Below are 10,960 nucleotides of genomic sequence, written 5' to 3' on the forward strand. Positions count from 1 at the left end.
ACCGATAAAAGCTAAATAACAGGGACTGTGGAATGTTGTATGACATACAACATTGTGCTCAATTCAAACTAATGTCAAAATTTGACAATTAAGTTTTAACAATTAACATGAATCTAACCTATAACCCGGAAAATTACTTATGTTTAATTTAGAATAAATTTACAAAAAAGTAGTTTAGTTGTTTTGTATAAATACTACAGTGGAAAAGACTAAAGAAGTATAGGCAATATGAATATCATCATGAATTCAATTTCAAGAGCTTCTGCTCATTATAGTTTTGGTATGAAAATGCCATTACGAAATTTTCACGTAACAAAAGGTGAGGCATGGTTGTGTTTAACTAAATAACAAGTATTCTGTATGGTTATTGATTGAACTAATATTCACCATTAAGAGCAAAATACTTATGTTTTAACATAGACATAGTATTGACGAAATAAAGAAATGAACCTGTAATAAAATAGTTGCTATAGTTACCGCTTCACTTTTTGGATGGTTTTTAAAAACCTTTTTTATAATTACAGTGCAATGCTTATACTCCCCATCAGCTCTGGGGATTGATGGATATCTTCAGACGAGGAAGAAGATAAAAGAACAATTTGCCCAATTCACTGACACATTTAGAGCCAAAATGAATGACTTTGTACATGATTCAAAACATATGATTTTTACAGAAGATCTTAAGAATATGGTCCACATGGCTGAGCCCACAGACTTAAATTTAGTACTCGATATGGTTAAGAAGTAAGTTGTAATTTGAAGAGTTTTTTATCTATATCTATGACAATTATTTTGGCTGCAGTTCATTGTCCATTTACATAAAATTTATTAAATATGGTTAAAATTTATTAAATATTGTTAACTAACAACCCACCAGACCTGCAAAAAAAGCTGTGCAGTTGTTTTTTAATTCATTGCTAACAGATGTGAAACCTTTTTTATATAATATAAAAGTTAGACAATATGGTGTTTCCGACTTTTTTGTAGCCATTATCAATCTCTACAACTTTTTTTTGAAACTTCATTATGCGTCTCTCACTGTTAAAGCAGCATTTGTAAGAACATTTTGCCATTTTATTTTGTCTTTTATTTGACTAGACTACTATGAAATGTCTTATTTTTAAGGTTTTACAGTCACTACCTTTCTAGTCATAAAATTATATTCAAAATTGGTTCAGTATTGTTCAATATAATGAAATAACAAACTGCTCATTCCTTGATTAGATTATAATTATAATTTATTTATTTGGTTCACAATTATTCTAGAATTTACGTAAGTATTGTGATGAAAATAATAAACCTTGAGGGCTCAATAGACAACTGTATTTATTTTTACAGATTTAATACACAAAAATCTGAGTTTAGATTTGGATCATTTGTGTTTGGACCTGTTGTGATGAGGATGTTCTATTTTCTAGATGCTCCCACTGAAGCTTTAAAGGTTAGTAGACACCAAGAATTATATTATTGAACAGTGGGTCTGTTTCATGTAATATAATGATGATTTTAAGTTGAAAGACCGAAGGAATTCTGTTAATGTACTATTAGTTTTTTCATTAGGTTACCTTAGGATGTATATAAAGTTTGTTCCTTTGCATCTTAGTTGATAACTCAATGTACATATAATTCAAAAGTTTTGATTTGCAATAAAATAGTTACTACAGGTGGGAAAATGCAATACACAATTTTTATTTTTTTTTATTTTTTATTATTAATCATACAATCAGTCTTTGCGACTATAAGTAGATATGTTGAGAGCTTATTGACGTGTTAGGCGCTACGCCCTGCGGAGCCTGCCGGGTTGTCCTGATCAAAAATTTCTCGCTGCTTTTTTAGTCGTCGAGTAGTTTCTGGTATATTTAGCTGTCCTGCTAGATGATTGGGGTGCTTTTGAAGTCTTAGTTTGTAGTTATACCCATGTGTGATTATTTCCTCTTTTACCATGGGCATATTAAGAAATTCATGGACTTCTGTAGTTTTGAGAAACCATGGGGTGTTTGAATACACAATTTATATATTATAAGTATATTTAATTAACATGAATTTTGTAACTTTTTATTTTACATAAAAAAATACACAATTTATATAAAATATAAAGTTAAAAAATTCATGTTAATTAAATATACTTTATACAAATTTTAAAATATTTCCTAAGGAACAACTGCTAAGATTAGGTTTGATGCTGACAGCATGTGGTATTGGTTTTAGTTTTCTGATAATAATCATGAATTTTTACTTCTACAACTGATAATTAGTAAATTAGTATTTTTCTTTTACAGTGTTTTGAAAACCCAGATAATGCTGGCTTCTTTGATCAATTAATCAGTTACCAGATATTATTGGATCTTCTCTACAATCATGAGATGTATGATGAAATGTACAAGATATTTGAGAAAGTACAGGAACGCCAGTTGAATATGACTAAATATCCAAAGTATCCAGTTGTTTTAATACTTGCTGCTTGTTATAAACAGGTAAATAAACACAAAATAAAAAACAAAAAAATAAATAAAAAAGAATTTAATTTTTTTTTTTTTTTTAAGACAATTCACACCAATTGACCTAGTCCCATGCTAAGCTGGTGAAGCTTGTGTTATGGGTACTAGGCAACGGATATACATACATATTATAGATAGATATAAATACATATTTAAACGCCCAAGACCTAAGAACAACACCAAATGCTCATCACATCGATATTCGTCTTAGCCAGGGATCGAACCTGGGACCCATGGATTCGCAGTCAGGGGTACTAACCACTTGACCAATGAGTCGTCAAACTTATCGATACTTTACTTTCTATAATACTGAAGTCCAAGATAAGATTACTCATATAGAAATTTGAGGCCCAGACCTAAAAAGATTGTTGTGCCACTGATTTATTTATTTATGCTATGTCGTTGATTCTACTAATCTGTGACAGTATTACGTGACTGACTATTATAATCAATATTATCATTATGGACTTTTTTATAAATTACTGATTTTTTACAAGATTTTTTACTCCATAAAGCATGTTCTTTACACATTATAATTTATTTTTCATACAGTGTAATAGCCTATTGGTATAAAGATTTTATATAGAATCATTTTCTATATTCTATAGATGATACTTGTAGCAATGTAACTTATTAATAATAAAAAAATACGTGTTTTTTTTCTTTGATATTAATTCAAGTTTTTTCTTTGATATTATTTCAATCTACCACTCTACCAGACTCAGACTAACACGCCTATCCGATCACGCTAAACCGATGTGAGACGCAGTATGTGTTCTGTCCCGTTCTAACGCGTATTGGCCGCACCTACATTACGTCATCGTGTGTTAGGTTTATTTCGTTACGGAATTTCATGATTCGGTCGCTGCGCTCAAGTCCCGCGATAAAATCTATGCAATAGCTTAAAAAGTATATTAATAAAATTTTATATTACATATATTTTTAATGTTACCAACATTTACTTGAATTTTTATCTTTTTAGAATACACCAGAAAGCTACGAATATGCAAAGAAATTATGGAAGGACATGTCTGCTTTAGGGACTTCGCCTCTTCGTAGAAGTTGTACATTCATGAGCGGTATGGGAAATCATTCTTAAAGTTTTATTCAAATTGATCGATTTGAAGATGAAGTGTTGGAGTTTTAGTAAAAGGATTATTTTGTACTCATAAGTTTAGTGTTTTTTGTGATAGTGGAATAATTTTGGAATTAATAATAATTAATAAGGGTTTTCAGTAAAAGTGTTCAAACAGATAACAAAAATAACTGAGACCACATCGAAATTTTATTTATATTAATTTAATTTTTTAAATATAAATTTAAAATAATAATAAATAAAATTTCGGTTTTAATAGTATAATAATATTCTTCAAATGATGCTATGTATAGACAAGAGATTTTTTTTCTTCAATTTTTATTAAGAAACCCAGTCCCAGCCCACATATCAGGCTCTCTATTAAATCTAATGATAGTATTATTATCTTTTAACATTGCAACATACGAAATTGAATCCCAGATTAGTTAGCGACTGTTTCAAGTATATGACAGTGGAAGACGTATTTTCCCTTTTTATAAGAGTATTTTTTTACTAATATAACAAGAATATATTGAAGAATATTTTAGATATGTGACAAATTATTTCGCTATTAAAAAAGTATACCCGTTATTGATAAAAATTTTTGTCGCACCAATTTTACTCAATTACTTTTCTCTCTCTTTTCATCGCAGGGTAAACTCATATGACAGAAAGAGACGACTAGACTGACTTTTTTTATTGTATTTCAGCCATGGCTTTAAGGAATAATGAACCACACATAGCTCTAGAGTGCATATCATTACAAACACCGCATTACGTCACAATTAGGAATATTAAAGTAAGTACTTTGAAAGAATGTCAGACGTCAGTATTTCTTTTTTCTATAGGCAAGTAGGTCAGAGTAAATAGGTTTTTGTCTCTCAGATTCCGAATCAAGATGTAGTGCTAAGTAACTCAGTAATTGGATTTGACATGACTAAGGGCATGAGCCGTCCTCTTAAATGTCAAAATACAATACGTTTTTGACATACCTAATGCTGTCTCATTTCTTTGTCTAAGCCAGTTTCCTCACGTTGTTTCCTTCACTTTACAATAATGATTTTTAAAATGTATTTGGTATAAAATATACCCCATGATAGTCAGGCAAATTTGTTTTTTTTTTATGGGGGGGTTCACCTGATGTTAAGTGGTACCGCCGCCCATGGACACTCAATGTCAAATGCTCGAGAGTGCGTTGCCGGCCTCTTACAAATTGGTTCGCTCCCTCAAGGACCCTAAGTCGAATTGGTTCTAAAATACTACAGTGGGCAGCTGGTTCCACATAATGGTGGTGCATGATTATATTTAAAATATTTTTTTTCAGGTCATAGCTTTATGCCAAGTGGGTAGGATTGACGATGCGTTACCAATTCTAAGAGGTGTTTTGGATGTAGACTCTCCGAGTAGATTAGACAAACACACGTTCTTTTCAGAGACGGTAAGTTTGTTAACTGCTTTGTCTCTGATTTATGCTAATATGCTAAAAATAGTGGACCCGCAATTCATGTGATCGATTACCAAGGTTACACTGTTCAACAAATGGAAAGCTATCTATAGGTTTTTCCCGTTTTTGAAACATGTTTTATTTATCGCGGATAATGAAGTTTATGTAAAAATATATATAAATCTATGTCATGGTTAAATTGTACATATACTGAGCTTTTTACAAATATTTAAATAGTGTACAATCATAAATTATTTATTCATATTGGTAGGAACACTTATGAACGGAAATATTTAAAAAGCTCCAAATTTATCAGTTCATCAACAATAATAATTATTATTATATAAAGCGATTATTTAAAGCTTTCTTCAAACCCAGGTATATTTTGGTCCTTCGAGCCGGAAGAAACAAATTGAGAAAGTTATTTTAAAAACTGTGATGTTTTTAAATTGTAGAATTGAGCAATCTTATATCAGATAATATTTAAGATAATATGAGTGATTGAAATATCGTTAAACGTTGACAATTGAAGGTTCAATTTAAGCTGACCATTTGCAAAAACTATCAGTTATACCATCGGTCTATGACATAATGTGATGCGTCATGCGGAATATGTTTATGTGAAACATTTTATGTGAAAAACAAAGTATATAATATAAGTGATGATACATAATCATTTGAAAATAAATTAACGTTATAAAATTATTGACCGATTAATATTTGTTGGGCAATTATTATTATGTATAAGAGTTTAACTTTCATTATTTTTACAGATAAAAGCAGCACAGGAAGCGATAAAACAAAAGAATGACAAAGATCTAGAAAACTCGTTTCAAAACATCGAAAAGGCTTTGCGGGAACGCGACCTTATAGATGATCAGGTATGAACAATTGTACAAGTATTATGCCTGTCACAAATATCTAATACATTGATTCTTTCTATGGGCAATTCTCGTCTATGGGCAATATGTCTATACCCCATTTTAATTCGATAATTCTTGTCTATAAGCTACAGATAACAATAATTATTGCTTGGCTTAAAGGTCTCGTTACCAGGCCATATTAGTAATCTGTAGAAAACAAAAAATATTCCGGGATTCTAAATTTGAATACAAAATTATGCCTAACTGTAAAATGTCAAAAAATTGTTTTCGAAAATAAAAATATGTCATGATAACACGTTCCATATTTGAATGTGACGGAATTGAAGAATTTAACTGATTACTTTTTGAAGTTATACTTTTGGCGCGTTAGGTAAAAATGATGAAAGTAAATTGTTATGATGCGCGCGCAGACCGTCACAAAAAGCCGACACCCTGAAGTTAACTCATCAACATTTTAGTTTTTTCTATTGTTAGTGTCGTTTTTCTACGAACGTAGAATAAGGCGAAAGATAAAATTTTTGAAAAGATTTTTATCTTGTTACGCCAAAGAAGTATAATTTCTAACGCGTGTACATAAGTACACACACGTTTTTTTATAGCTTTACCATTATATATCTAAAATTTATAATTTTATGATATGGTTAGTTCTCCTACAACTGGCTAATTCATGATCAATTCTGCGATCGCGACATATTGTCATTATATTTAAAAGAAAAATAGATAAATATGATTATGAAACGGATACAAAAATATAATAATAATAAAGCCCGTTTTATTTCCAATCCTGACAAAAACAAATTATAATTCACAGCTTAGATAATTTTACATTTTTATATTTTTTTCTTTTGCTTGTTAATCTATATTCTAGCTTCCTTCAGTACCGTAGATCGGAACCCCTTCACGGGTAAACGCCTCCTCCAGCTTTTTCCAACTGACTCTGTCTATGGCTCTCTTTCTCCATTCGTTCGGGCGACCTCTTCTCCTTCTTCCTCTTGGTCCTTTCCATACAGTTTTCTTTAAGGTCCACCCATTATTGGTGTATCTTGCTATATGCCCCGCCCATTGCCTCTATACAGAAATATGCTTCAATATATTTGGTTTTTTAATAAAACAATTTTTTTTTGCAGACTTTAGACAAGTTGGTGACTAGCGAGATTATGATATCTGTGAAGAAACACGACAAACCTCGTGGTATGCCCAAAATGCCGTTTGGTCAGAGGCAAAGGAATTTGAGCTAATTACAATAATAAATGTCATGCAATATATGATTCGTACTATGTGATAATGTAAAATTAATGGTATTAAAATGTACACAAGTCTGACTTAAAAATAAAATTTAAAAGATTTATTCAAATATACATAAAACGTATATTTAATGACATAAAATTACGTGGACTGCCATATTGCACAAATGATTTTATATTAGATTTTATAATTTCCAAACCTACTGTGAATATGTAAGTGTTTTTTAACCGACTTTAAATGAGGAGGAGGACATCAAAAGTATTTTCAAGTTGCAAATACTAATTTTGACTTTTACTTCATTTTGAAATCGTTTAGAGAAATTTAATTTTGAAAAAAAAATCTAATAACTTATTCAGGGAGAATTACAATGGTGAATGAAAGTGGTCCAGTAATTTTTGAGTTTGTTACCAACAAATCGTTCCTCTTTATAGTATTAATATTGATGTTTATGTAGTACGAATCATTTGTACTAGAGGAGAAATTTGCATTTTGATGTCATACAAGGTTTAGTTGTCTTAAATTGCGTGCGAGAATGTGAATGTTTAAAATTGTTCAAAATAAAGTGTTGATTTAGTATGTTTATTATTTTTATTTATAATCCTTTCATTGCAAATATGAAATATACTGTGGTCGTTGCCAACTGTCATGATGCCAACTTTCTCTGTTCGCGCGAAATTTTATGGGAAATGTCATGTGGCTTATAAGACGAATCGGCATACAAAAATTTCAAAAAAATAAAGTTACCTTCAAATGATATATGTGTCGTATAGAATTAAAATCCGCCAGATCCAGAAAGGTGAATTTTACAGTATACATTTTTTTTTGCTGGTAACAGTTACATTTAACTGTTATTTTTTTAAATAAGGAGAAAAATATTACTTGACTAATTTAAATGACCTTATAATAAACAATTGAAGATTACAAGGATACTGAACTAATAACCAACTGAAAAAATTGGATTTGGCGGTTATTGATAATGACACACGGATCTGACGGAGTTTGTTTCTGACAGAAATGGATGTGGCGGAGATCGATGCCAACTACGCTAGGTCATTGTCAACTTACAGGGTGTTCTAAAATTACAGATTAAGAGAAAGTAAAACTACCAAAAATTATAAATCTGAACTTTAATTAATATCGCAAATATTGTATCAAATACAATTGTCACTTTCTTCAAGCGGTACGCATACTAGATCTTCACGTTCTTCGGAATTGTCATTATTAAGTTCAATGTCCCTATAGTAAGCTAAACTCTCAATAGTTCTCCAGTCTTCGCCAAAGTGCTTCGATAACAGGTTCGAGACATCAGCAATTTTTTTTATATTAATTTTATTCCCCTTTCGTCTTATTACAGGTTCCAATTCCGCGCAACGTCTTCCTTTCTTAGTCACATATTTTGGCTGAGTACATTCGCTTCTGTAGTTTTCCTCTCCTTGTACGCTTACATTCTGGCGTCCTTTGTGCAGTATAAATCAACTACCAATAACAACTGTAAAATTGCTCATATTGAACTGCCTACTAAAGTAAGCCGCTTGGTCGGGCAGTTTAGGCAGCGCGCTGTTTTTTTGGCAATCGAATGACAGTGATATGGTATCATGTTCTTCCTTTCTTAACAAGTCATAAAAGGCTTTGGCTTTCATGCTATGTAACCTTTTTTGGGTTATGTAAATCTGTTTCTCTTGGCCGTTAGTAGTTTCTATTTTCCGTTTTAATTCAAAACATCTGGAGCAAGTATCTTTCAAGGGAGAACCAAAACCAACATTGTACTTGCGGTTAAAGATTTGTCTGAAAAATGACTGTTTTACCTTTAGATAGGGGGTACTTGCAACTTGCTCTTCATACATTTTCCACAGCTTTTTAATATTTAATTCAGGTGGCAAGTACAGTCTTACAGACGATTTGGCCCTGCAGTAATGAGGTTCAGCTGCTTCTATGGACTCAATAAATGTCATTACACTTCTTTGCCTCTGCGCATATCGATCTTTTTTGTGGTTTCCACCTCGATTCTCTTTAGCAACACTGCCTCCATCTTTATAAGATCTCTGTAGAATGCCTGTAACTCTATCTTTCCCCACTTGTAATATTTTAATAAAAGCACTTTTGCATACCCTGACCTGTTTGTGAGGATTTTTAATTGTGACATAGTATTCTGCACTTAAATTCTTTGGTCCTCTAGACTGATCTTTGAGCCTTTTTCTGTGGCATTTGGAGAGACGGCAATGTTTTAGTATAAAGTTGTCTTGGCTGACTTTGTTGTTCAATTTGTAGAAATTCTGGTGAAACCGAGCAACATCTTGCGTTTTTAGTGTAAGGCATTTAAAAGTAGAATTCGTTTTGTGCTTACATTTTGGGAAAGATGGCAGTTTTTTCGCAGAATATCTGAAAATAAACAATACATAAATTAGACACGAATCCGTTTTTAGGGTTCCATACACGAAGGGTGCCAAATGGGACTCTATTACTTTGATTCTGCCTGTCTTAAAATACTATCTTTGGAACCATAATAAGTACACATCCTGTAACACTCTGTATAGCAAATCCTATGGAAGTTTCACTCACCGCTCACATCGTTTTTTCTCACTTTTCCAGTTACTTTTGTTGACCCCTCGCTTCCTTGCATGTTCCGGAAGAACTGATTCTATTTTTTTTAGTAAATCGGACATTTTTTTGATGAAAATTCACGATATAGCCGGCACGAAATCACAAGCAAATGCATGAGCGGCCATTACTATATTTAGTAACGCCATGACGGTTTTCTGTCAAAATGCTTTTCTCTGATTGGCTGAGGTGGATCTAGCGGCTTTTGATGTTGTCTTGTCAAAGATCTGGCGTGTTTTGAAATGAAACGCAAAAAAAGTACGTGAATTAACTAGGATTTAACTGGGTTTGAAAGATTATATATATTATTGGACCATAGAGCTCAAGATACTGAATCCATAGACTACAAAAGCTTATTTTTCCCCAAAACTGGATCTGGCGGATTTTGTTTCTATACGACACATATATAGGTTGGATGCACAGAATTTATTAGAGTAATGGGTTTGGGCAAGGTAGATATTTAATAAGAGATTGCTTAATGGTACTACCATTAAGCAATCTCTTATTAAATATCTCAAACTTCCGCCTCTCATTTGGTTCTTCAAATGTTAATAATTTCAAACACAAACTCAAAATATCTTTATTCATATAGGTAAACAATTACACTTACGAACGTCAAACAGAAGGTAAATTTATTTACATTTACTACCAGTTCACAAGTCAAGGGCGTAGAGCGGGTAAGAAGAACTTGCAAGAAACTTTCCGCCACTCTTTCGCCAAGTATTGAGTTATACAAATTGTTTGAACTGGAGCAAATCAATCCCAAGGTTTAGCTATTCAGTAAGCCTTTGAAATATTTCATTACGGAAAGGTTATATTGCTATATGATTTTATATTTTTCGGTTATAAATATTAATTAGAAAAATTTGGTCGGCAGGTCGTTTTATTCCTTAGAGGATGGGACGTACTTTGATAGGATGCTTCTTGTGTGTACACGTTATCCCTGTTTCACCTATCTCGGACAAGCTTAAAAGATAGCGCGGCCGCAGAGCAGGTGGGAAATAATAAACTGCTTAAATATAAGTGTCTTTCCTCCAACTTTGATTATGTTCCCTTTGGAGTTCTCTTGAGCCGTGGGGTTCAAGTGCACAGGCTCTAATTAAAGGTTACATTTGTCGTTGAAAACTTAATACATTTTGTCTTCGTTTGGCTTAGCTTTAGATATATTTCCAAGTAACCTGAGGGCAGTGACAGCGATTGCTTAAAAAAATGTTAA

General features: G+C 32.0%; 2 protein-coding genes across 2 annotated transcripts; one reads left to right on the forward strand and one right to left on the reverse strand.

The window, feature by feature from the left end:
* Positions 1-87: 87 nt before the first annotated feature.
* LOC125055843 (pentatricopeptide repeat-containing protein 2, mitochondrial-like) lies at positions 88-7,724 on the forward strand. The gene is made up of 9 exons (XM_047658489.1): positions 88-319; positions 525-744; positions 1,339-1,441; positions 2,280-2,474; positions 3,481-3,577; positions 4,284-4,372; positions 4,898-5,011; positions 5,791-5,898; positions 7,029-7,724. Exons 1-9 carry the CDS (start codon positions 229-231, stop codon positions 7,137-7,139), a joined length of 1,128 nt encoding a protein of 375 aa, XP_047514445.1. The 5' UTR covers positions 88-228; the 3' UTR covers positions 7,140-7,724.
* Positions 7,725-8,618: 894 nt separating this feature from the next.
* LOC125057625 lies at positions 8,619-10,146 on the reverse strand. Its single transcript, XM_047661398.1, has 2 exons — positions 9,706-10,146; positions 8,619-9,525 (listed from the first exon to the last, which is right to left on the reverse strand). The coding sequence occupies exons 1-2, from the start codon at positions 9,807-9,809 to the stop codon at positions 8,619-8,621; spliced, it is 1,011 nt and encodes a 336-aa protein (XP_047517354.1). The 5' UTR covers positions 9,810-10,146.
* Between the last annotated feature and the right edge of the window lie 814 nt (positions 10,147-10,960).

This window comes from Pieris napi, chromosome 2 (assembly GCF_905475465.1).
Source record: "Pieris napi chromosome 2, ilPieNapi1.2, whole genome shotgun sequence".
Classification (NCBI taxonomy): Eukaryota; Metazoa; Arthropoda; class Insecta; order Lepidoptera; family Pieridae; genus Pieris; species Pieris napi.

Bases quoted from the DNA above. Each gene is read 5' to 3' on its own strand.
- LOC125057625 (XM_047661398.1), bottom strand. From the start codon at position 9,809: ATGTCCGATTTACTAAAAAAAATAGAATCAGTTCTTCCGGAACATGCA. The intron at 9,526-9,705 runs GTGAGTGAAACT...GTTTATTTTCAG, and splicing joins GAGAAAAAACGATGTGAGCG to ATATTCTGCGAAAAAACTGC.
- LOC125055843 (XM_047658489.1), top strand. From the start codon at position 229: ATGAATATCATCATGAATTCAATTTCAAGAGCTTCTGCTCATTATAGT. The intron at 745-1,338 runs GTAAGTTGTAAT...TTATTTTTACAG, and splicing joins GTACTCGATATGGTTAAGAA to ATTTAATACACAAAAATCTG. The intron at 5,899-7,028 runs GTATGAACAATT...TTTTTTTTGCAG, and splicing joins GCGACCTTATAGATGATCAG to ACTTTAGACAAGTTGGTGAC.